We start from the raw sequence: 27805 nt of genomic DNA, 5'->3' as shown, positions 1-27805 counted from the left end.
GTTTATTTGGGAGCTAAATGGCTGTTTTTGTCACAAATACACAGTTTCTGATAAACTCTGCTGATGTATTTTCCACATCACCATGTTTCCTGTTGTCAGTTTTTGAAATTCATTACATCTAATAACACAATTAATAACCTGTGATCAGAATTATACAAGGAAAAGCTGAATATATTTATTCCTGTCTCCTCTTTGATGATTTCACATGTTCTTTTGAATAATTCAGATGGTTTACTTTCATCCTTTTTCCAAATGACCTAGCTGCACAAAACTACCTAGCCAACTAAGTCTCTAAGTGAGCACTGTCTCATGGAAATATAATGCTAACTACAAGTGTAATTTTAGCATTTTTAATAATCATATGAACATAATAAAAATGTACAAGTGAAATGTGTATTTTCTTTAACCAAATATGTCTAAATATTTTCATTTTAACGTGCAATCAATATAAAAATTATTAATGGCATCCAGTGTGTATTTACTCTTACTCTTGCTGCCATTGCTTAATTCAGCTTAACTTATGAACTGATGATGCATAGGGATTTAAGATGTGTCCACCTTCTCCCTATCTTAAGGGAAGGGATTCTCAGGGTCTAAGAACATTCTGAATTTGGGTTTATGGGAATATCTGTTTGATAATTTGCCCTGTTCTCAAATAAGATGCCATAAAGACAAGTTTGCAGTGTTCACCTTCTTCAGGATATTTACAAAAGTGCAGGGTGCTCCGTCACATAAGAATTATCCTTGCCAAAGTCAAATTTAAATTCTCTGAGACATGTTAATAGCCTCTTGCATAGAACTGGATCTTTAGACAAACTCTGGTTATAGTCATTTGGCATACTGTCATCTCATTTGGCATAAGTCATCTCATTTTAATCTCATTTTATTTAAGATAAATGTATATCATATCTTTTTTGACCCTATGGACTGTAACCCGCCAGGCTCCTCTGTCCATGGTATTCTCCAGACAAGAACACTGGATTGGGCTGCCATTTCATTTTCCAGGGGTTTTTCCCAACCCAGGGTTTGAACCTGTATCTCTTGTGTTGGCAGGTGGGTTCTCTACCACTGAGCCACTAGGGAAGCCCACATCATACCATTTTTATAGAAAACTTTTACTAAGAATTTCACCTGGAATTCTTAATCAAGGTTCATTACATCACTAGAGGCAGTTCAAGCACTGGTTTAATACAGGTAACAAATTAAAGAAAAGCAATGGAGATGAAGAAACTCATAGATTGTAAATATATATCCTAAGACCAGGCCTTTCAGAGCTTGCATTTCAAATATATCCATTAGCAAAATTTCAAGTTGCTATATGTCCAGGGCCTTTAGAATTGCTCTTTGATAGCCTCAATCAGGGGAAACTCAGTTTATACTTGCCAAAATCTATTTAAGTGTTGAAAATGATTCTCTTAGGCAATGCTTATTACATCTTTTAAAGTCTTTTGCCATTAAAAATGTGCGTTCTAGGATAGATTAGCTCTCCAGTTGACTGGTGAAAAGTCCTCAAAAACACGTTTGGCCCCTGGTGAATATTTACTTAATAAATATTTTACGGTCTTCATATTATTTGATAGAATTGATTGACTTAGATCAGAAATGACCAATCAATGAGAAATGTATGAGAGGCACAGAGGTTAGCCATTTAAGCAGTATTCTTGAAGAAAGTTGTACACTGTCTTGAATAAAGCAGGTCAATAAAAATGATCTTAAAACTCATAATTATTTGCACCTTTTCACATTCCATAAAAGAATTTGAAAGGGTAATATATTTGTTGAATTGAAAGCTACCTATATATTGTTAATACTTTGTGCCTTTACTTCTAGTAATCTTTTAAAAATAATTATTTCAAAAAGTTATGAAAACAGTTAAAGATTAATTAAGAAAATGAATATTTTGTTACTCTTAATGATTTCTTAAGATGGACTTGTATTCACTGAGAATTCATTTCTGATATAGCAAAGCTAATAAATAAATGTTAGAAATTGACTAACTTGAGGTTAATCTTGATTGTCATAATATATCTGATAGAATATTATTTAGAGCCCTTCTCTGTTGTACTTTGGACCTAAAATAGTTTAAAGTATTATTTTCAAGTGCCTAATATTTCCCTAGGGGAGTTCCAAAACTGTTTCTCTAGTAGAAAATGTAATTGATGAAGTCACAGGATTTTTAAATATGATGTTGCGAGGTAACAGGTCTGTTGTATATTGTAGGTAATTGTTAGGCTTAATCTTACTTTCTATGTCTATATTTTTAATCTTAGGAGAAAAAAGTTTGCAGAGTTAAAAAAATTGGATATCGAAAAATACTTTCTTCCATATGATGATTAAAAGCCCTATGACTTTAGAGACTTTTGGTTTTTCCAGGAATTAAGTTCTCTTTTTACTTGAGGAATGTGATAAAGGGAAAGTCTATGGTTCTCTCAGTATTTTTACTCCTTTTATAAGAACTTCTTCATATGGATACCAGATAGTAGTTCAGTATCTTTTTCTTTTACTACCAGTGTATAAGTGTGTCTAGGTCATAAAATGTATCCTTTTGTGGGGGGTGGGCTGTGGGGAGGGAGGGACCTAGGACTTCCTGCAAGGACTAAAGCATAATAGCCATTCTCAGTTCAGTTCAGTCACTCAGTCGTGTCCGACTCTTTGCAACCCCATGAATTGCAGCACGCCAGGCCTCCCTGTCCATCACCATCTCCCGGAGTTCACTCAGACTGACGTCCATCGAGTCCGTGATGCCATCCAGCCATCTCATCCTCTGTCGTCCCCTTCTCCTCCTGCCTCCAATCCCTCCCAGCATCAGAGTCTTTTCCAATGAGTCAACTCTTTGCATGAGGTGGCCAAAGTACTGGAGTTTCAGCTTTAGCATCATTCCTTCCAAAGAACACCCAGGACTGATCTTCTTTAGAATGGACTGGTTGGACCTCCTTGCAGTCCAGGGACTCTCAAGAGTCTTCTCCAACACCACAGTTCAAAAGCATCAATTCTTTGGCACTCAACTTTCTTCACAGTCCAACTCTCACATCCATACATGACTACTGGAAAAACCATACCCTTGACTAGACGGACCTTAGACGGCAAAGTAATGTCTCTGCTTTTGAATATGCTATCTAGGTTGGATTCTATTCGTGCTTAAACCCCTTAGTCCAGTGAGTAACTGGGGCGGGGGCCGCGTTTGGGGGGAATATGAAAAGACAGGAAATAAGTATCCACTGAGATGGAAAGTTGTGGTAGGGAATGGTGAGCAGGAAGACTGAAAAAACGATTTGAGCATGATTTTGCAAGTCTTTGAAAGTAGTAGGCATTATTTTTTATGTTCTTTATCTCTCACACAGAAATTTATTATCATTCTATGGATGAATGGAATCTTTTCTCCAGACTTTGGGAACTAAACAGGTGCTTTCCCAATATTTAGTGATTTTCTTTCTCTTGAATTGCATTCTAGCTTGCTTGGTGAGGTCTGAACATTTCAGTCAGCAGTTGTAGGTGGAGACTTCTCTGTGAGTTGGTACAGATGGAACCAGAGAGGGCATGGTTAAGTATATCAGGGATGTATTTTTAACTGTTAATGATGTTAGCAAGCCCTTGATGAGTCCCAGTCAACCTTTAGTGCTTCTAAAGAACACTAAAATTGTTGATATTGATGGATAATGCAAAATGCCTTTTGGAGGTAAAGTTTTAATTCAGATGTAAATAAGAAATTTATTTCTCAAAGATACAAGTAAGATAAGAAAGTAGACCTCATAAAGAAAAACTTTTATCTGCTGAAGACCTGAGTTTAATTTCCTGACTTAAATCTTCATATTATGATAATTTTGACATTTACAACCTTTGTCTATATCGTGAAACCATCAGAAATTTATGGGGTATGTTCCCTAGAATGATTCCAGACAAAGAGAGTTTTTGTAGTAAAGATAAAATCCTGAAACATAGCAGCAAAGAAGAAATGAGTGTAGCTATAAGCTAATTTGAAGTGAAAATTTACATGTGTTCATATTAAACCTCTAGATTGCTTATTTCTTAAAAGAAAATTGTACCTTCTCTGCACCCTCAACTTGAAGGATACAGCTCATGAAGACATTTACTTATTTCTTCATCACCTTTGTTCTCATTCAGAACATTTAACATCTGTTACAGTTGTTCAGATACTCATTTCTAAGTATTAGAAGTAGCTGGAGAAACTGCATATAGACCATATGTATGACACTAATAGTAACAGTGATTTGTTTTTTTTTTTAAGATCAGTACTCTTGAAGTCATAAAAACAATATTTCAAAATGTTTGCAGCACCCCCTGCTGGCTATATCTTGGCACTTCCTAAATAAAGATGGCATCTTTAAATACTGCTAAGTAAAGCTTTAATTATACACACCCATTCTCTTTCGGGTTATTTTGATTTAGAAATAATTTAATTTCCATAAAATGCATAATAGAGTTAAAATTTTAATGAAAGATAATTTTCTTTATAATTTGTCAACTGATATTTGAATAGCACTTATCCTTCCAGGCAATATCATGTCTCTGATGGAGACAAAATTTTTGCCATAACTTTTTACTGATATTTCAGATGAAATTTGTTAGGGGAGAGGCTTCTACAAATGTCCCTATTTATTGTAAATCATGTTAGAAATGACCATCATTGAATACAGATTTGTATGCCTGTTTATCATATGTTAAATACAAATCTTATAATATTCATGAAGCTTTCAGAAGATTTAAGAAGAGCATTTGGAATCTTAAAAGACATCATCTTAGGAGGGATTGGGAGCAGTGGGGACCTCAGAGCTGTAGAAGCCATAAGTACTGAGATCATGGTTGTTTGGCTCACCAGTTGTTTCAAGCCATAATTTGAAGTACGTTAGAGAATCCCAGGAACGGCAGAGCCTGGTGGGCTGCCGTCTATGGGGTCGCACAGAGTTGCACACGACTGAAGCGACTTAGCAGCAGCAGCGGCCCCACTAAGGAGCTTCATGTCTGGGAAAAAAGTATTTACTTAAGGGAAGTGTAATTTTCTAATTAGTGTCATATGAAATGACAGCCATCGAATTTCAGTTTCTTAAGAACAAAATTCAATGTTAAACTAACTTAGCAAAGATCATTTCTTAAATGGCAAGTTAAGCTAAGTGACAAAAAATTTAGGACCATTGTTTCCAAACATAAAGTAAATTTTAGGTGGGATCTTGCCCTAATTTAAATATAAATTTATTTTTTTTAAATAAGGACATGACTTCCTGGTATGTGTACACCTTTCATTCGCTATTTTTAAAAAATGTATTGAGATTGCACACGGTGTTCCTGTAGTGCTTCATGTTTTCCTTCATTTTCACGCTGTATTGTAACCCATGGCTTATGCATTTGTTTCACCCACTGGGTGCTCATATATTGGATGGATGGATAGGTGAATGAACGGATGGATGGATGTTGTTGTAACAGGACTGAGGGTAGAGTCTTAATGAATCATTCATGGCCTTTAATGTTCTTTCAATTTCTGCAATAATTGCTCACTTTTATGTGTTTTTGTCTTTGGGTGTGTTTTTTTGGCCGACAGCACACATGGAGTTTTAAATACTGTTAACTGATTTTATTTTCTAATAAAAAATTATTCATCCAAAGAAATATTAATAGCATTCTGAATCAGTAGAAAGTCTTAATCATAGACTGTTTTAAAAGAATTGCAGCTTATTAGTCACACATTTACTATAACTGTCTTAAAAAGCTAATGGTTTACTTTTCTAAGTTAAAGTCCTATGATTCTGCCTGTGGTTCTTATAAAACAAAATGTACATCTATTAGTACATGTTATCATTATGATATTAGTATGATGATTAATTACCTGTTTCTGCATAAGTAAACCATGGTAAAGTGTTTGAAAACAATTTTTTAGTAACATTTCTCCCTATAGTGATGGTAGATTTAGTATTAATTTTCTTACTGTTCCTTTCCAGCAGTACAAAAGCAACCTGGTGAATTATCACAAAATCAATATTAGCATAGGCCCTAATTAAGAGCCTGAGGTTCTTTGCACATTGTACTCTGGAGCTTAAATTTAGCTTGTTACATAGGTAGACATTGTAAGATATATTTTAGAGTTATAGAAAGTAGTTTTGCCTCTACCTATCATTTAGAAATAAATTTATAGAATGTATTTGGATCTCTTGAACTGACTATGGAAGTTATGAACTAGCTGATTTTGGCATGTGCCTTGATTTGACAAATGAGGAAACTTCAGTCCCGAGAGATTAAGTGAAACTTTCCGAAGTCCTGGTGCCTGAGCTACATTTCCTGATTAACTACCCAGAGTTTTTCCCACATTGCTTCCCATGTAGAAGATAGAGAATAAAATTATCTTATCAAATGGCCAGGAAGGGTGTTTTGCTGAATTAATTAGCTTGTAGTGTCTCTGAACTTATGTGTAACATTTTCACATTCTCTTTGTTGCAGAATGCAAAGTATGGCGAAATCCACTTAATTTATTTAGGGGTGCTGAATATAATCGGTAAGCATTTTGACAGCTTGGGAAATTAATGGGTCTAGTGCAGAGAGCAAAGACAGCAGTACATGTTTTTGCAGGTTCATTTAGGGGTCATTTAACAGTCTGTTTAGTGCTTCCATTTTTTGATGGTCAAATATTTTGATTTTTCTGTTTTATAAATATTTTAGCTTTGAACTTAGGATAACATACAAACCTCTTGTTTTTAGAGATTTTTCTATTACAGTTATTTTTTCATTGTATGTTATAAAGTCAAAATATTTTGTAGCTTACCTGGAACATGGTTATAAAGATGCCCCAGAAGTAATGTTAGAATTTAATTTTGTAGAGTAAGTAGGCAAATCAGAATTTTCATAGCTTTGGGGAAATCTCTATGCATAATACTAATTAGGAAAGGTTTTCATTAGCTAGTGCTGCTAAGATTTTAAGACAAAAATATAGCAGAATTTTTGAACTTTTTTTCTGCTGATATACTTCCTAAAAGGAGACTAGGATGATTATTTTGTTTTTAATTTATTGGCAGTAGTACTTAGTTAATGGGTTATAGTTCAACACCTATGCAGCTTAATATTTTGTAGGTCTTGCTTTCCTGTCTCAGAAGTGTCTGATCATCTTACTTCTCTTTTACAGGTACACTTGGGTGACTGGACGAGAGCCTCTGACTTACTATGACATGAATCTCTCTGCCCAGGACCACCAGACCTTCTTTACCTGTGACTCGGACCATCTGCGTCCTGCAGATGCAAGTATGGAAAATCCTTTAGATAGTTACTGAGTGGGAGGGCTTTTTGTTTGTTTTAGAGATCAAAGTTACTACTTTTAGAATGTCTGCTCTACAAAAACCCTAAATTGGAGATTGACCAGTAAGACGCAGAAAGTTGCTACTTAAATAAAGCTTTATTGCCATGAAGTGTTATTGTAGACATGAGTCCCCTCATTATAATTGAAAATGTTATTTTTAAAACGTATACCAAAGTTGGATTTACTTACTTTAAATTTACTTTCTTTATTAAGAAATATAGATCTTATATGAAGCTAACTAAATCCTTGGTTGAGGCAGAATGAAAGGTCATGTCTCCCAGATTAAGAAATCTTAGTTAAGTCTCTATGATTATAGACTATGGGTTAGTATATAAGACATTAGGTCTCTAGTTTTATTAGCCTAAGAAAGATTTTATATCAGCTGTTGAAGGACAATGGAATAGCAAATTAGAATGTATTTGTGTGACTTTAGAGTTTTGGGCTAACCCACTTGGTAAGTGAACTCTTCTTTTGTAATTCAAAAAAAGCTATTAATTTAGCTCTTGTACTGAATCTTCCTAGTATATATTGACTTCTTCTCTCTTTTTCTAAAATAGTAATGCAGAAAGCCTGGAGAGAGAGAAACCCCCAAGCTAGGATTTCTGCTGCCCACGAAGCCTTAGAGATAAATGAGTAAGTGGGGGGAAATCTTGCTTTGCTGAATGTTTTCAGTTGCCATTCATGGGATACTTAAACTAAACTATGTATTTGAACTTGAGGATTATTTGGGGGGCATTAATTTATTTTAAAAAAATTTAAAAGACATCCATGTGAAGATAGTTTTAGTCATTTTAGAGAAAAATTTAGTGGCTTTGCTATGGTCCTAAATTAAATCATTTAAGGGCTAGCCATGGAATACTATGTGGACATAAAATAAATACAGTGCTTTCATGCCTAACACATTATGACAGGGACATTTCCCTAGACATACAATGCTCATTTGTGCCGTCAGATTTTCTAGGTAGAACTTCTATTGGGGGGGAAACATAGTAAAAACATAAAGTGAAGAAATTACTCTTTAAAAATATTTCAAGGTCAAGACAAGGAGGAAATGATGTCCTTAGTGTTGTTAAACATTCTGTGGGTCACCAAGGAAGGCTGGAAACTCTTGTCTGGAGATCTCAGAAAATGAGAGATTCTTAAAACTGGAGTCATAAAAGCTCAGGGTTGGCAGAAGCCTTAAAGGTCATGTAGCTCAAACACCCATCTGGTGCTTGAATCACCTCAACACTCTCCCTGCCAAGTGGTCATTGTTAAACTATTTTATGATTTTTCTGAAGAAGGCTACAGAATCTTCAGAGGTCTTAGTGAAAAGATTCACTTGAGAGTTGGAAATCCTGCCAGTGTAACCTGTTGATCTATTTGGTTTCTGATTCTGTCATGCAACATATTTATTTTCCAGTTTCTTTTCATCTACAAATTTGATATGCCTATGTTCTATGTGTCATCCATGTTTCTGATAAAAGTGGCAGGATCAGGGAAAGAACCCTGTGACACTACATATAGAAGCCACCCTCTAGAGTTATGTTTTTGTAAATCATCATTCTTTGGGTTTTATTGTACAACCAATTACTAAGCCACCTAGTTACACCGTGATTCAGGCTATATTTCTGCGTTTTGAGATACTAGTTGTAGCTATGGATCTTTAATGTGCAGTAAATCCATTAGAGTACATTAGGGTAACACAGCCTGATTTATTTATTCTTAGTGAATTTAAGTTAGCTTCCAGCATTCACTACTTTCTTTTTAAAATGCCTAGAAACTCTCCCTTTAATAATCCATTAAAATATCTTTCCAAATCAGAACCCAATTGTTCTGTAGTTTGGGAAGTCTGCCTTCTTCCCCTCTTTGAACATTTTTACTACATTTGTCATTTCATCTTCTAGTACCTCTCCACTGTTCGTGATTCCTTAACAATCCGCAGAGAGCAATTCCCTGGGCTGCCTACAAGATCTTTTGGCTTTCTGGGATTTGCCCATCCCAGTATATTAATTCATCTAGCATAGATCAGTTATGTGCTATCTTACATCTTTTAAATTCATTTTAGAGTTTAATTTCTTCTCCCTTTGTCAGTCTGACAATCATTCTTCCTGATGGAGAAACCAGGAAGAAAACAGGAGTTAGAGAGTTTTGTTTTCTCTTTATTATCTGTTGCTACTAACTATAAACTTTCCTCATTTTGACGTTGTTGTGTTGTTTGTCTTTTTTGCTTTTTTATATTGTCATGGTTTTGGAGAAGTTGGGGTGGTTACAGGGCCTTAAACATAATATGAATACAGGGACTAGATGGTTGTCTTTAGCATTTTTTGTTTTGCCTTTATTTTGTTTTGCGAGCTTCAGCTAATGTGAAGTTGCAGCTCTCCTGACATTCTTATAAGCTCATTTCACTCTCTTATAGCCCTTCATCACATACCCTCTTTCCATCTTTTTTTACATGTCCTTTAAAAATATGATCTTGTGAGCGACCTCTGTGTAGCCATAGTGGTTATTTGTCACCCTTCTTTTCTTCCCGAGAGGATCATTTGTGATTGCAGTTATGACTAGACATTTGGAAGCTGCTAACCCTCTTAAACCATTTGCCTTCTGCGTCTCATGCCATTGAATCATGCCTCTTTTCTTTGAATTTTTTAAGTCCACCTTACCTTCTTTTACTATCCTAAACTCTGAAATGACATAATAACTCTCTGAATGTTCCTATCAATTTTCATTTCACCAACTATTTTTTTCTTCTTGGTCAGAATTAGGTCCAGAGTTGAAGTTCCCCTAATTGCTTCCTCTACCATCTGGGAGATAAAATTGTTACCAAAGTAAGTCAAGAACCTGCTAAGTGCCCTCCTTCTAACCACATGAGACGTACTCTAGCAGATATCTGGATGGTTGACACCCCCATCACCATACCTTCTTGCTTCTGTATGTGTACTGTGCTGTGACAAGGGCACATCATCTCTGTCTTCCATTGAGCTGAGCAGCCTGTTCTGTCCCCACCAACCATTAGCACTTCTACTGCTCTTTCCTTTCTCCTTCACTCATAAACTCTTAGCATGTTTCTACCCCAGATTCATGAGTCTCCACATAGATGTATGTTTTCTTGGCCAGTAGTGCTACTCTGCCTCTCCTCCTAAGAGAGCTACTTGCAAAATAAACAAAGCCAGCAAGCTAGCCCCAACCTGTCTTGAGTTCCCAGCCCACCAACTATAATCTTATAGCTAATTCCTCTGATACTGTGTCTACCACTCAGTATTATAATCTCAGTTTTCACTTTATAACCCTGGACCCATATTCATGTGTCAGCACCTAAAGCGTGAAGTATTGCTTCCTGATTGCCCAACCTACTTATTTTCTCCAGTGAATTACTGGGCATTTTCAACATCATAATTGTTCTCTCCAAGTCATATCTGCTGCCTTCCACAGTAATTGGTTTTACAACTTTTTTTTTCCTGGGCATTTTTCCTCCCTACCTCACCACTTTCAGTTCAAAGCCCTATTGATCAGTCCTGCCTGAAATTAGAGGGATTGGCTAAAGAATTAAAAGACCCCTCCTCAAGGCTGAGATTAATGAGTAACCCAAAATCTCATATTAGTCATGAATTCAGCCTTTGTTTCTTAGCTGGCTATTGTAGTTTATGAATAGTAGAAGTAACATTTGGTTTCCCTTTCTGTGTTTCTCTCTTGTGGTCTGATGGAGGCTCTGATAAATAGGGAAATGACCACGAGAGAGGCAGTGGAGAAAGCCAAGGGGTATTATAGATCAGGACCTGTGTGGTCTACTCTGGCCTCACCATTTCCTTATCACATTCCCTTTCTTTGGCAGTTGAGTTGTTCTTCTACAATTTGGAAAGTTTAAATTTTCAAGAGTTCCCCTTGTTCGTTAGTTGACTATTTATCCTTTCTGACTTTTTGTGTTAGAGGTTGTTGAAAGGATTAAATGAGATGATATATGTTAAGTGCCTGGTACAGTCCTTAATATATACTAAGCATCAGGTGGTAGCTATTATTGTTAAAGGTATGAAATTTGACTCTTGCTTGCTACTGAGGCTGAATCAAATTTTGAGCTCTTCTGAAATAACCTCTACCTGTAGGTTCTTCTAGGCTTCTTCTCTGACATAGGAAACCAGTGCTAACTGTAATGAGATGCTGAAGCACTGCTTGTGAAACAACTTACTTGGTTTAATGAATTTCTCATTCTGAATAAATCCTAAGATTAAAGAGAATCTGTGGGTAGTAAATAGAAGTAAACTTTCTGGTATTTCTAACTCTGAGTGTCAGAAGGAGATGTTTAACAACACCTATTACCATTGCCATCATTAGTTGACATTGTTGAGCGTATACCACATGCTGGCTACTACTGTACTGAGCACTTTTCATGCATCATCTTACTTAACCTTCATAACAATGCTGTGAACAGTAGATTCCATGTTGTTCTCCACCAGGGAGGCAGAGTAATACCTTGCCCAAAGTGACACACTAATAAGGGGCAGAGTCCATATGTAAGCTCCATGCTCCTAACACTACTCATCGTCCCTTTCAAGCTAAAACATGGACATTTCTTTTGTACCATTATTTTATGTCAACAACTGCAAGCAGGGGTGCATGAACCAGTTGGCCACTCTGCATGTTTTGGCATAACTCCTGCCCTTCTGCATGCACTCCTACAGCTATTACAATGTCCCTGGATTTGTAATTGATGGTGGCTATTATCTGCATGGACAGGTGTGCAACTGCTTATATTCTCTTGGCTGAAGAAGAAGCAACAACCATTGCTGAAGCAGAGAAGCTGTTTAAGCAGGCCCTGAAAGCTGGAGATGGCTGTTACCGGCGTTCTCAGCAGCTGCAGCATCATGGATCCCAGTATGAAGCCCAACACAGTAAGGTTTCCTCCAGGTTGATGTGCTGGGGGATCAGAATTGTAACATGATTAGTCAGAGCAAATTCTCAGGCCAGTTCAAAGTATGATTCTCCAAGTTTAGAATAAATGTAGTTTTTGGCCTTTCTATGTTTTTATTAATTTTTCTTCTCCATAAGAGCATAGCACATAATTAAATTATAGCTCCATTATTGTTCATGTTTTCTTTTCGCCCCATAGATTTTTAACTCTAGAAATAAATGATAATAACCTTTAATGGTGAACCTTTTTTCTCCTCATAATTCTTACACAGTTCTATATACCAGTTGCTTCTCTGCCCCATAATTTTAAGTCTTAGTTGGCAAATAGGACTTAAATTAGTGTTAATGCTATCAGAAGTTTATCTCATGGGTCTTCTACAGCATGGATTGAAATAGGACAGCTAAGAATTTAACAGCGATTGGTGATTGCCTCAGTATTTAGCTATTGTTTAGGAAGCACTGTTGCTGGCTTCTAGGGAGGAAGAGCCCTAAATTCCTAATTATTTATCTTTTTTATATTTAAAGTGATGACTTCCCATATTTAACACAACTCTTTAACATGAGACCTTTCATTTTAGTACACTAAACTGAGAGTCAGTGATGTTTGGGGCGAATGGTATAAAAACAAGATAACAAAGTCATTTCTGGAATTCCTTGAGCTCCTTGACTTGTCAGTTTGTTGGTTGTTTAAGAAGAAATTTAGTGATCCTTGTGAGAGAGAATGTTTTCATTGTCTAACCAAACTTGGAAGTGTTTCTTTAAAATGATATTTCTCTCAACTCATTTCTCTCTCCTGCATCTTGGAGAGTAGGAGTGTATCTCCTTCATATTTGAGATTATAAAATTAAGTTTTATTGTTAAGCCTGAATTTGGTGCAGAAACTGAGTGCATGAGTCCCTCTGACTAAGGTACAGTGAGATCTTTGCATTGTGGCCCATGTACATGTAAGTGTGTCCACATAACCCCTCAATGCACAGGTTTTTATTTTTATTCTGTAGTAGTGTATATGTTGTGGTTTAGATGGTAAAGAATCCACTGCAATGTGGGAGACCTGGGTTCAATCCCTGGGTTGAGAAGATCCCCTGGAGGAGGGCATGGCAACCCACTTCAGTATTCTTGCCTGGAGAATCCCCATGGACAGAGGAGCCTGGTGGGCAACAGTCCATGGGGTCGCAAAGAGTTGGACATGACTGAGCAACTAAGCACAGTGTATATGTTAATCAAGTCTCTAATCATCATGTCTCTTGCTTTTTTTTAAAAAGTGTATAACAGTGAATTTTGTAGGCATATATAGTAAATGTCTATTTTGTGAACTAAATGAGGATTAATACATAAAATTACAAAGTCTGTATATAACCTGAGAAATTTTCTTTTTTTCTTCTGTAAATTAATCCTTTCAACCTGTTGCCCAAATCTATCCAAAAATATAATCACATCTTTAAAATAATTGGTAGGTATCTGGCAGATTTTCAACACACATCTTGTTCTCATTGTTTGAAACTTGAAATGTTAGGACTTTGGTCTTAACATCTTTTAATAGCTGCGTATTATACATATACTTAATCTATAACAGGTGTGTCATATTTTTCTAAAACATGGTAATTTTATTGAGGATTAAGTACATGCATGTTCTCACTGGTCTGGAAACATATCCAAAAAGACACATAATTAAATAAAGAGATTAAGATGAGAAGTTGTTAATGTGCTTTTTAAGAGCCATTTTGGTGACTATTATTACAACTATTTAGCTTGTCAATACTTTCTCTAACACTAGGGTAGTTTTTCATTTTGTTGCATAGTCGGTTGTCATATCTGGAATGTGTTATGTTGCCATCTGAAATTGACTGCTTTGGGGACCTGGAGATGATTATGATGTCACTAGTGTTAGGGAAAGAATAATATAAAACAGAAGTTCAAGATGAGGCTTCTCGAGACTTATTGTCAAGAAGGAAAGAAATAATAGTTCATCAGGATGCAACCTGAGATTCACCTCTTTGCATCTTCGCCAAAGGCATGCACACGAGAAGAATGTGGAATTTTTGCTTGTAAACCGCATGCAATGTGGATATGTCCATTCTCCCAGCACTTTGTGGCAGATGATTTTATTTATCGAATATTCAATATCCTAACTCAAAAGCATGGATTAATAATCAGTCACGTGGTTTGACCTTGGAAGGCTAAGTACTTTGATTTCGCTCTGTATACCTTCTGCTATTAGCAAAGTTGTCAGTGCTCCTCCAGTAAGGAAAAGTCAAAGGAGCAGACTGTTCTTTCTGAGGTTCTCCTTCAAGGGCATGGAAAATACGCCTCTGTATTTCTGTATTTTTATTTTTTCTTGCTGCTCAGCTGAAATCTTTTTTTTTTTTTTTTTTTTAAGTTTTCATGTTTTATGTCTCCCTCTTCAGGACGAGACACCAATGTTTTGGTCTACATCAAAAGAAGACTAGCCATGTGTGCCAGAAGACTCGGGAGGACCAGAGAAGCAGTGAAAATGATGAGAGATGTGAGTGTGAAGTGGTGTTTGGGAGCAGTGGCAATGCACCTGACCTAGAGAAGGAGGAGCTCGCCGAGTGAGACCATAGCAGACAGTACCGCTGATGGTGTGGTGCTGCCATGGGGGCTGGGCTTCTCTTCTAACTCACAACTTAGTCAGTGAGTGATCTCAGACAAGTTACTCAACTTCTTTGTGCCCTATTTCCTCATCCATAAAATGGGAATAACAATAACTTTAGCAATAGCAACACACTAATAATAATGATTACTACTTAGGATCGTGGTGAAGATTAAATGAGATAATACATGCAAAACTTTTAATAGAATGACTAGCCTGTTAAAGAAATATCCTTGTTATTAGACCTTTGGGGCTGTAGCCGGAAGCCAAGAATGAGATCAGCTACTTTAGCTAACTGACATTTTTTGTATTTAGTTGTTAGGACGATTTGAATAAACTATGGCTCAAATTGCTACTCTCAAATTTAATAACATTATGATCTAATCTTATTAGAGTCATTTCAAGCATTTTCCTAGGTTCTTGAATCAAGACATTTTATTAATAGTAGTCAACATAATAAGAGAGGAAATAGGTGAGAGTTTTAAAACAAAAGAGAACCAAAGGAGGTTATTATTATGTAACTTCAAATTAAAACAGTGGTTTTAAGGGAAACCAGTGGAGGAACTTTTACTTCCACTTTTTCTTTTTTTATAGTAAGAAATGCTTTTCATAAAGAAACAGATATCAGTGGGGATTGTATTTATAAACCATTTTCTTTTGAAAAACAGTCTCAGAAAGCCTTTGTCAACCTTTCATTCTTTTACTTCTTACTTAATTAGGAGGCTTAGGGAAACTGCCCATTATCATGGGGTAAGAGAAAAGTGGTGTTTTGAGTAGGTCTCAGCTTTTGGGTTGAGAACCGGACTGTGTAAACCCAGTGAGCCCTTTCTCAGTTTTCTCTGCACTGGTATTATTCATGTAAATTCTCAGTTACTCTTTGGCAGTGGGAGTCTGCACTTCAGGATCACCCCTGGTTGTTTCTGCAAGTTACAGCATAACGGGATGACGCAAGTGAGACCCATGCTTCTGGCTTGGGTTCTGGCTACTCCACTAAACAGCAGTATAGCCACCAGACCTGAAGAGAGGAACACAGGAGAGAGATTCCAAAATAACTCTAACTTGACTGAAGGTGATAGATGTTTCTTAGGCAAAGCCACTGCAAAGGGAACCTGCCAGGATTAAATTCTTTTTGTTGAAGGAAGAATTGAAAGAATGTTATATAGTATAAATGCTAAATTTTAGAAAAGGCGATTTCTGTAGAGACATGACTTGCTCTCAAAGCTTTTTCACTTGCAGAAATTCCAGCCTTTAATAGAGTGGAGAAACGCTGCCAGTTGGTGAAAGAGCTGAGAATTTTATGAAGGATAGGGTATTTCTCTATGTGAAAGTGGCCCAGCTACATTAAACTGGCCCTGGCACATTCAGCCTTTAAGGTGTTTTACATTTATTGCCTTTTCTTAACCTTAATTAGCCTGGGACAAGTATGCATGGAGGAACAGATTCTGGTGATTCTCTTTATTATATGGTTAAGCAACTTCATAGGAAAAACAAACTCAGATGATTTTAATTCCGGTTTTTTTCAATCAGCCTCATTCTGATTATCATAATTTTTAGTATATACATATAAAATTTCACATGATTAAAACCAATACGTCTATACTATGGTTTAATTTTTGTTTAACGTTATTTTATATTTGCAATTCCATTTATTGACATAGTCTACAAATAGACTTGGGCGGAGGGGGTGGGGTAAATCTGGGATCCAATAAAATAAATGCTGGGCAGAGGGTAAGAAAACCTGCAAATGAATCTCAGCTTCGCTCTTCATTAACTTTGTGACCTAGGGCAGCTTTCTCCCCTTTCATGGGCTTTTCATTTGTCTTCTGTAAATCAGGGATAATGATTCTTATCTAAAAGTATAATTGAGGGAGTGATGGAGTGACATAATGTGAAAACACCTGACATATACTAGATATGCTTCCCTTTTTTGCCCTACTTTTTCTCCATTATATAATTATGTCTTAAATTTGCCGAACTGTTCCTCTGATGAGCATTTTGAGATATTTCTGATTTCCTTTCCCTGAATGAATCAATTAGTCTTTCTCTTTTCATATGTGTATAAATATATATATATATATATGTATATACACACACACAAACATACCTGTGTGTATATATATATATATATATATATATATATATATATGTATTTCTATGTATATGTTTCTTGGGTTACTTTTCTTAAAAAAATATCTGTCATATTATTAGAATACCAATACATGTTGTATTTTGACTGGGTTTCTGGAACATCCAGTAGATAGGGGTCCCAGTGTTGTAACAGTCCTGTGAAGGATGCTGTCAGACATGGTAGAAATGTGTTTTGAAGAGAAATATCCAAAACACTCTCTCCTTCAGAAGCTCCTGGAACCCTAAGCGGAGGAGGGAAGATTGAGGCGCCTCTCTGTTGAAGCTGCAGCTGGCCCCAGCCCTGCAGGAGACAGCTGGTCGGTCCTGACTCTTCTCAGGTCACGGGTCATGCATAGACAGGGACTTCACCGAGGGGGTACTCCTTTAACAGCATGCACATGAGCCATCTTGCTGGAAAGCTTCCTTTGATAAAACAGCACACTGGATTCCAGGCACCCTCCTGATAAAGCCTTAGGGCAGAAGGACCTAATTTTTCATTAAGACACAGCCATCCTACCCCATATGCATTAGTTGAAACTTTCCTAGAGCAGATTTTAAAGTGGAAACAGAAATGGTAGAGTCAAAATGCCTTCCATGTAGAAAGTAGACTCTCAAACATTTCTCTGGAAATCTCTTAAGAAAGGGAAAACTGTTAAAAACTGTTCATTAGTGATTTATCCTGAAAAAGAGTGAATGGATTTCTGGGAAGGCTAACTGTCGATGGTTGTGGATCCAAATATTGATCCTCCAAGTGAACTATTGATGAGAAAAGAAAACATAGGCTCCTTAATGTCCAGATTCATGGTTTCTTTTTTTAAAAGCAAGACATTAATTATTTTTAACTGTCAGGATGTCTTCTCAAAAAACCCACTTTAATTAGCTTCCTTTTGCAGTCAAGAATACAAGAGCACCTTCCTTATTGAAGCTTGTTTGGCAGCAAGCAGAGCTAAGAGAGCATGGTGGCTTTTGAACTTCACTATAAGGTGTTATTTAATATTCAAAATGAAAAGAGTTGTATTTTCTGCTTTCTTAACTTAAAGCAAAGTCTGTTTGCTTGTTTTCATTTAAAAGAATTTTGTCTCTCTTGTTAACGTTTGATATATAACACAATTTATTTTCTCTTTTTAACTTTTACCAATGAGCTAACCTCAGGTTCTTTCCTCTATCCTTCCCTGGTCCTGTTTGAGTTGATTGGAAATAGAATTCACAAGACTGACTGGTCTGGCCCCTAAGCCATGCTCCATCTGGCCCCTGGTATGGATGCGATTGTATGCCCAGATAAGAGAGCCTTCCTAAAGCTCATCTTGCCGCAGGTCGCTGAGTCTAGGGTGGGGTTTCCCAGCCTTGGCACTGTTGACATTCGGGCACCTGTCTTTGCTGTGTGCATCCTGTGCATTGGAGGATGGTCAGCAGCATCCCTGGCCTCTGCCCACTAGGTGCAGTAGTTGCTCTCTCGCTTGTTGCTTCCCCTATCTTTAGACGTTTGTCCCCCATTAAGAACCACTGATGTGGAGAATCCTGAAGTGAGTAGACGTGTTTTGGGGCAGACATCAAGTTTTTATTTACTCTGCTTATCTATAGTCTGAGTTTCCCCTGTGGTAGGTACAAGCCTCTAAAGCATTCCTGGGATTAATCAGTTCCTACTAGAACCCTTGACTGACCTGGGACTATGCTAGTTTGGGGAGATGAGCCTTAGATGGGACTCACTGAATAGGGATCTGGGGAGTGAAGGGTAAGTGAACTTAAAGATTTGGGTGGGGACCTAGTTGGAGGGTAAGAGAGAGGCGAAATAAAGGCTAATGTGGGGTAGTGTCTTCCTTGGTCCTTCCTTGGTCTAGATCATCGTCTTCCCCTCTTCCCTAAAATGTATTGCTCCTTTGAAAGTTGACCATAGGCTCTCAGACTTACCACCTGTTTCTCCTCCTTTCAGTAGTTTTCTACAGACCTCTGCATCGTCATCCCTGACTCTTGTTTCATCCTGTCTCTGCAGCTCTACCTCTTTCGCTATCCTGGCCTCTCATTTGACACAGGTCATCAAAAGCTTATTAAAACATTTTATTTCTTTTAGGAAACCATGCTTCTTAGTCCTCATGAAGTCTCAGTCTTCCTGGCTAGTTTCTCCTTATCTTCCTAACTTCCCAAATTTGAAGTGTTTCCTGGACTGTTCTAAGCCTTCTTTTTGATTTCCATCTACAACTCTGGAAAATGACATTTAGACTCAGAGGTTTGAATGCTGATGAACATATCTGCAGTGTTTATTATGTTCTAGGTATCATTTTAAGTGCTTTACAAATATAAATCACTTAATGCTCATAACAGCCCTTGACGTAGGTGCTTGTTCAAGGTTGCATAGCTAATGCATAGTTCTGAGAAGGTGATCTTCCAATCACCTGCATCAGTAATAGCCAGGGTGCTAGTTGAGTACCTACTTCATAGGATAGGTATAAGAATTAAATGGAATAATTCCTACAAGGCACTTGGCACAGGACTTCACAAAGAATAAGTACTCAGTAAGTGTTGCTATTCTTACCATTACTGTCTAAGATATATTGTTAAGTGATAAGGAAAGGTGTAATAATAGATACAGTTAGATTCCATTTTTTTCAATTAAAAATAGATGCTAATATTAACCCATAGTTCTCAAGCTTTTTGGTCTCAGAATCCTTTTAAAATTACTAAGGACCTCAAGACTTTTATTTGTGTGGGTTTATCTATTGATGTTTATCATTTCTGAAGCTAAAACTTATTTATGTTCTCAAAGAGCCTGTTTCCAAGTAAGGTCACTTTTATAGGAACCGAGGGTTAGGACTTCAATATAGTTTTTTGGAGTATGCAATTCAATCCATGGCACCAGGTTACATACAAAAGGAAAACTCTCTGTCAATACTTTCATTCTTTCAAAATTTCGCCACCTATATGACATTTAGCTAAAGACATATTTTTTAATGCTTTTGACCACGTTAAACCTTTTCTCAGACTAGACGATAGGGTTATAACTGCTAAACATTCTTCTTTTGTTCTTAGTCAGGGTTCTTTATAAAAATTAGTGAGAGGAAACTGCAGTTACCTCATCCCTGGGTTGTATCCTTCCTATATTTTCAGCCTCATTTCTACAATTCCCAGTTGAGAACTGGAAGATTTTCAGTTTTTTTCATGTAAGACACATATTGAGTATTACTATGCACCAGAAACTTTGCTAAGAAGTTTACATATACCATCTCATTTAATTCACATACCATGGGTGTCCTATTAAATTTGAAGAATAATTTTTACTCACTGTAACAAGTCAAGAAATAAGGATCTTATTTTCTCTTCTCCACTCCTGCTATGCCATCTCACTGACGTAACACACTCATGAGTCAGTGTACATCTTTTCACTCCCTTTTCTTTGTGCCTATAAATTTGGATCTAATCATGTAAGGATTTTGAACAGAGTTGATTTGTATCTTAACCAAGTTTCCATATGAGGATTAAGCCTTCTTGGGGGTGTTCAATTTCTGAGCTTCTTCCCTAAGGGGTCTCCTCCACAAGTTTTGAGGTAATACAGTACCATTTTCCCTGACCTCTTCTTTCACTAGTATTTTACCCCTGTACTTTACTGTTCTCAATTTTTATCTCAAATCACTTATTGAGATGATCCCTTCATTAAGGAGAAATTAGGGCCAATGAATAGAGAGAGACAGGTGTTTTGAGCCAAATGTTAATAACATGCAAAAGGGATAAGTGAAGTTCATTAGATTTTGAGCTTCTTGAGTGCTGCTGTGGTATTCAGTTTTCTCATGTGTCCCTCCCAGCACACTGTACAGTGTCTTATAGACAGACAATCAAGAAAATATTTGAGTCTGTGAATCGGAGCTGTAGCATACAAATTCCTAGTTAGCACTTTGCACCTGTGACTTTTCTTTCCCATCCTTTGTTAAGACACCTCTTTGGTAACGGTTTAATTCTACTTTCCTTAGAAGTGATAATGGTTATTTTTAAACTAATGTAAGTTAAAGTGAGTTTTATTTAGAAAATTATTGTAGATGTTCATTATATATAATCCCTTTTAGGTCATTAGAGGTATCCTAGGAGGTAAGCAGTTGACCTTTGGGGATTAATTTAATAGTATTAATAGCAAGAGGGTTCCCTTTAAATGATTTATGAAGAGAAGCACTTCTGGTGAAAGCACACTTTAGAAAATATAAACCTCTGGGACTAATCAGACTCTTTGGAACATTAAGGACTATTGATTTGCCCTTCTCAAATTGTTTTAAAAAGTTCGAGAATATTCTGTAACAGAAATTCTGCTTTATTGCATAGGTAAAAATATCTTTTCAGGAGAAAAATTTTTAATGAATGTTTTACCGGTTAATTTCTATTCATTTTTCATCTCTTTTTCCTTATTTTTAAATGCTCTAATTTCATAAGGAATAAAACTAGAGCATTTAAGGTCACATGATTTCCATCTTATCAGTATATCCTTTTTTTTGAAATTTAATTTGGATTATTATTAATAACTTGATTGACGAATTTATTTAGATGTTGATTGTTGAGAGAAGTCAGGTACCATTATGTGGACAGGAGGCATAGGAGTAGCATTTTAATAAGTTTAGGCAACCAAGTATCACTTGAACACAGTTCCATTCAAGCTTTTACAACAACCACATATATCATTGAACTAAAGACAATGGGACCTAGGGATTGAACCCAGGTCTTCTGCATTGCAGGCAGACACTTTTCCCTCTGAGCCACCAGGAAGCCAGATGAACTAAAGACAAAGTGTGCAGCAAAATATGTTACTTCATAGTAAGTGTTCCTGAAGTGTTTGTTGTCATGTTTTCTAGATTCTATCTTTGCAATACTTACAAATAAAGAAAAAGTGAATTTTGAAAGCAAATGCTATAAATAGTAATGCACTGATCTTCAGAATTTATATGACTTTGAAAACTTTTTATGACCTTTCCTTTTTTATCATGATTTGCTTCTCTGGAGTTGCCTGATTTATTGAGTTAACTTATTTAATAAGTTATTAGAATTAGTGATTCTATAGGAAGGAAAATTATTTAACTAATAAGAGCAAATAATAGATTTATTGGTTATTACCTTGTTGCATCAGTAGTGATGAAGCACAGTTTCATCAGCATTATACTCTATATTCACAGTGAAGAGCTGGTGGCAGATAATCCCTGAGGCAGATGAGAGTGTTATATTTATTTACACATGTCATATACATGAAAATTTTACTTGTAGCATAATAAATATATGGTTGATAAGGTAACTGTCAGTATCAGGGTTTTTCATATATGTGGCCCACGTTTTTCCACGTGGAGAGTAGAATCCACTGTTGAGCTGAGCCTTCAATATATATGCAGTGTGAAAAAAAGAGAGAAGTCAAGGATGTTTCCCAGGATTTTCCCATGGAAGAAGAGGAGTTCCTATTAGCTAAGATGTGGAAACCTGTTTGCAGGGAGAAAGGTTAGGAGTTCAGTTTTGAACATGCTGTATTTGAGAGAGCACGTTACTCATTTTTATCATAATGGCATCTTGATCTTTTTGTGAATCATAACAAATCTCTTTGCTGAGGTGAAGAAACCATTATATAGAGGAAAAATAATGGGACCTTTGGGTTTGATGGAAGAATCTGCCTGCAATGTTGGAGACCTGGGTTCGACCCCTGAGTTGGGAAAATCCCTGGGTTGGGAAGATCCCCTGGAGAAGGGAAAGGCTACCCACTCCAGTATTCTGGCCCAGGCAAATCCATGGACTGTATAGTCCATGGGGTCACAAAGAGTCAGACATGACTGAGCAACTTTCACTTCACTTCTAAAATATAGTTAATGACGAACTCCCATTGTCATACCTTTCATTTAAGAAATCCCAGGAAAGTAAAACCTAATTGATTTTAGAGAGACCAGGACCATCACAGTCTTGCAAAATATGTAATGCAGTGTGTTTAACTTATATCTCTATAGATTTTCTTACCATTTTTACTCAACATTATTTTGCAGGCCTATCTATTTTTACTTCTCGTACCTCTGGTATATGGTTGCAAGTTCTAACTTCTGTGTTGTATTCTCTCTTATACTCTTACCCTATTTTACTTATCCTTTCCCCAGTGAAGGCCCCCACATGGCCTCCAGTTTCCCATTATCACAGCAGTGCTGGAGTGAACATCCTTATAGACATGTGAGAAGCCTTCACTGGGTGTGTAGCCAGGAGTGGATTGTTGGATGTTAGGCATATAAATATTGATTTTAGCATGTCCTGCCAGTACACTTCCCAGAATGGCTGCCTGTGATTGTTTAAATTCTCATCAGCAATACATGACTACACCCATTTATCTCAGTACTAGGCTGCTTTAAGCACTATATATATGTTACATATATTTCAAATTCATTGCATATAGCTTTTTATAATGTTATTTCATAATTTAAAAAATATTTGTCTGTAGTTCCGCCCCCCCTTTTCATTTTGTGTTCTCTGTCTTTTTTAACTTTTATTTTTGCTGATTAGTCTTGACAGAGATGTGTCTTTTTAATAAAACTTTCAAAAGAACTAGGATTTGGTTCTATTTATTTTCTCAGCTTTTTGTCTTTATTCCAGTTTTTCTGGTCATACTTGTACTTATCTGTTTCTCCTGCTTCTCTTCCTCCCCTCCCCCATTCCCTGTTTGTTGGCTCTTTACCAGTTTCTTATGTTAAACACTTAGCTCCCTTTGATTCTATGTAAGTATCTCTTTATTTCTTGATAATTTCATCTTATTCTGCATAGTTTTTTTTTAGCCCCTTGTCATTGGTTCATAATCTTCTTTATATTATCTTTAGAGAACTTAAATTATATGATTTTGAACATAAATCATATGATATTGATTTGGGAAAAATTTATTGGAAGCCTCCTCTGAGGTCTAGTATATGGTCAGTTCATAAATGTTATATCTGTTTGAAAGGAGTATGTTTCTGTTGGTTACAAAAGTCTATATGTATTTACTAGTTTAAGTGCATTGCTAATCATGTTATTCAAATCTGTATCTGAGCGTATTTTGTTTGCTTATTCTATCAGTTTCTGAGAGGTGTGTGATTGAGTATTCATTTCTCATTGTTTATGTACCTCCTTTTTTCCATGTTTAATTAATTGTTGCTTTGTATATATTGAGGCTATATTGTTAAATACATTTATGTTGATAATTATTTTGTCTTACTGATTATTGAGTGTATAATGCTCCTCTTTGTTCCTTTTACTTTTCTGCCTTGATTTTCTTTTTAACTTGGGTTAAGATGGACTGCTCTAGCTATTTAGATTTGGATATTTACATATTTTATAATTAAGTTTTCTGTAATTTTTTGATAGACCATTTGGATATGTAAAATGTTGCTGAATAGCATCTTTATTCAAATCTGACAGTTTTTTAAATTTTGGCTCATGTTTTTCCCATTTGTGTTTATCATCATTATTCTGTTTAGAGTTATTTTTGCTGACATATTCTGTATGTCATACTTTGCCTCTTTATTTCTTCTCTTCCATTGAATAGGTCTAGTGGTTCAATATTTAAAAATTCTATTTTATTCTTATTGTTGTTGTTGTTCAGTTGCTAAGTCGTGTCTGACTCTGCAATTCTATGGACTGCAGCATGCCAGGCTTCTTTCTCTATCCTTCACTATCTCCCAAAGTTTGCTCAAACTCATGTCCATTGAGTCAGTAATGCCATCTGACCATCTCATCCTCTGTCAGCCCCTTCTCCTCCTGACCTCATCCTTTCCCAAAATCAGGGTCTTTTCCAATATGTCAACTCTTTGCATCAAGTGGCCAAAGTATTGGAGCTTCAGTTTCAGTATTAGTCTTTCCAATGAATATTCAAGATTGATTTTCTTTAGGATTGACTGGTTTTATCTCCTTGCAGTCCAAGGGACTTTCAAGAGTCTTCTCCAGCACCACAGTTTGAAAACATCGATTCTTTATCACTCAGCCTTCTTTATGGTCCATTTCTCCCATCCATATATGACTACAGGGAAAACCATAGCTTTGACTATATTATTCTTGTGGTCCCTACTAACTAGGGATCCATGCCTATATTTATGTTTCTTGATCAGCTATTAAGTTTATCAGTGCCTATATCATTTTCCCAAATGATAATTATCTTAGTCTGTACTTGTACCTTCTCTCATTCACACCTCAACCAGGTACTTTTGTACAGTTTTTCCTTCTGTGAGATATAAAGGGAGAACAGATGTCTGAGTCTCTGCTCTCTTGGCCAGGCTCCTTCTGTCACCAGGAATCAGTGAAGCTGTTGACTTCTAGAGTGAACAGAGCGATGATTACTGAAAAAAGACATTTTGGCCGCCCTGGGCCAGGAGGAACAGAAACCATAAAGCAGGCAAAGCCAGCAGTGCATGTGATGACCAGGGAGGCTAATGATCTGGGTTGTTTGCATTCCCTTTTTAAATAATCAATACATAAACATTGAATATATCTCCTTCCTGGTCAGTTGTCTATCCTGCTTGCCAAGAGCAGATACTCTCATAGCCTTCTGCCTCTCCATGGGCTTAGAGACATTGCCTTTGTGACTCATGAGTTCACTGGTACACAAGGCTGCTTTCTGAGGTATGAGTCTCTCCACATAGCAGCTAGGATGAGCCATTTAAAACGTAGTCATTCTTTGCTTAAAACCTTCTGCTGGTCTCTCATCTCATCCTTAATTTAAACTCTGTGAGTGGCTTAGAAGGCTCTACATTCTCCAGCCCTCCTTTCTGCTCTGTGTTCACTGTGCTCCAGGCACACTGGCCTTCCTGTTTGCTGAATGCGCCAGACTCCCTGCCTCTTCAGGATCTTCACTTGCTGGAAGCCTTCCGTGGAATTCTCCTCTTCCAATCTCATGACTGGCTCCCTCACTGCCTCGGTTTCTGCTTAAACAGCTCGTTCACAATCCCACCTTCTCTGTCCTCCCTCTCTGACTACTGTATTTAAACCCGCCTTTGCCTGCTTTGCCAGCATTCCCTAAAATCTTTCTTGGCTTCATTCATTCTCTTTAGAATGTGTACCAGCTGATAGTCTCTCCATATATTTATCTGCATATTTACTATCCCCTCTTCACTAAAATGTCACTTTCAGGAAGGAAGGGTTTTTTTGTTTGTTTGTTTACTTCTGTACCCCAGGAAAGCAATGCCTGGCACATAGAACCTCTCAGTAACCAGTTGAAAAATTAGCCACTGAATGGAACAGACGTGGAATGAAAGAAATTGTATAATCAGGAAAATCTAGGAGTCCACAGGTTTATAGCTTGAGCGGCTTCCTGATGGTCATAGCATTTATAGAAAGGAAGACAAAATAGGAGAGGAACAGAGTTTCAGGGTAAAGCAAGGATTCTGTTTTGGCCACATTAAATTTGAAATGGCCTTTTTACCTCCAGGTAGGGACATCAAGAGGGCAACTGGGTATGTGTCTGGAACTCAGGGGTGAGGAATTTGGGAGTTATCAACATAAATGTAGGAGTTAAAACCCTGATATTGCGTGAAATCATGTGTGCAGAGGTGAACAAAGGTTCATCTCTGTATGAAATCATGTAGACAGAAAGAAAGAAGGTTAAGAAGTGAGCTCTGTGGTCTCCAGCATTGATGGGTTGGGTCTAGGAGAAGCATCCAGTGGTTTCTGAGAAAGAGCACCTAGAAATGAATGAAATCAGTAGATTCTGGTCAAAGAGTTGCATAGATGGGACTCATCTAGATGTCACAGTCTGAAGTTTGGCTATCACCTTGGGTTATTTAACTACAGGAGAGGGATAGTCTTTTCCTTAGAGATGGTAAAACAGTTGAGGATCTTGAATACTAGGTGGGATGTTTACACGGACTGTAATCATCTATATGGAGGGTAGGACTTGATGTTAAGAATAAGAGTTGGAGACAGGTGTCAGAATTTTCAGTGTATGAGGGTCTGTCACCTGGTAGAAAACCCAGTCTAATGGTGGCAGGTGCTGGTGCTTTATGGCGTGCATTTCAGAGGAGTAGGAAGTGGGCCCCAGGGCTGAGCAGTAACAATCTAGATGTGCTTTGGGGAACTAGAAGAAGCTAGCCCTCCATCCTGCTGGTAGACACGAGCTTTGTCTGGGAAATTGACAGAAGCCGTGAACTCACGCTTATGTTCTGTAAATAGCTAATGGAGGTGTTGGAAAATTTGTATGTCATGGACTCGGGTTTCAGGAGGGTAGAGTGGAAAGATGTGGGGAGGAAGAACACTGGAAGGCCAAGGGATTACAGAGTGGGGTGTGGATGACTGTCAAGGTTGGAGTACTGACCTTCTGCCTGTTGCTATGAAAGCATCTTTCATAACTGTAAACTTTCAGCATGACCTTGTTGTGAAATGCTTGTCAGGATGAGTATTTATTCACTGTGCCTGATAACCAGATGAGTTAATCTTCTGACTAGAGTTATTTACCATTACCTGTGTGGATATGGAATGGTGTCTGCCAAACACAGTTATAGTGGTTTTGACATAAAAAGTCCTTTCTGGCAGTAACTGTTGGCCAGCATGTTTAGCTGCTCCTTGAGGCCACTCCTGGAACAGGAGAGCCACGTCATGTCGTCACAGATGGAAGGATGTTTATCGTCTTATTTCCTGTTACCAGGCTTGTGTCCTACGCATTTGAAATAAGCATCAAATTGTTCAGATTTGTTCATGATTTCAGGGCTAGGGCACAGCCCTATTTGAAGCAGTTTAAGATGATAAATAAAATGTTTTACTCAATGTGTTCCCTCTCAGTTATGAAGATTGGTATAAATTATTATTTCCCCAAGACAAGATGAGGCTGATTTCTCTGCCCTCTTCTCCAGCTTCACCTTCAGGGTTTCTGAAACTGCAGTTTACCTTAAAGTTTAAAGTAAGGAGAGATTTTAGATGTATATTGACACAATATT

General features: G+C 37.0%; 1 protein-coding gene across 20 annotated transcripts in view; it reads left to right on the top strand.

Moving 5' to 3' along the window:
- ST7 (suppression of tumorigenicity 7) overlaps nt 1-27805 on the top strand; it is a 273040-nt gene that overhangs the window by 164908 nt on the left and 80327 nt on the right. For 11 of the 20 annotated variants that reach the window (XM_027968338.3, XM_060414349.1, XM_060414356.1 and 8 more), the window contains 6 exon segments: nt 6448-6502; nt 7127-7242; nt 7855-7930; nt 10036-10104; nt 12008-12162; nt 14587-14684. In XM_027968338.3, coding sequence (XP_027824139.1) covers nt 6448-6502; nt 7127-7242; nt 7855-7930; nt 10036-10104; nt 12008-12162; nt 14587-14684 — 569 coding nt within the window. 20 annotated transcript variants of the gene reach the window in all.

Source organism: Ovis aries, chromosome 4 (genome assembly GCF_016772045.2).
Source record: "Ovis aries strain OAR_USU_Benz2616 breed Rambouillet chromosome 4, ARS-UI_Ramb_v3.0, whole genome shotgun sequence".
In the NCBI taxonomy this organism is placed as follows: domain Eukaryota; kingdom Metazoa; phylum Chordata; class Mammalia; order Artiodactyla; family Bovidae; genus Ovis; species Ovis aries.
Note: the sequence above shows the minus strand (reverse complement) of the source record. Positions and strands in the feature narration are given on the sequence as shown.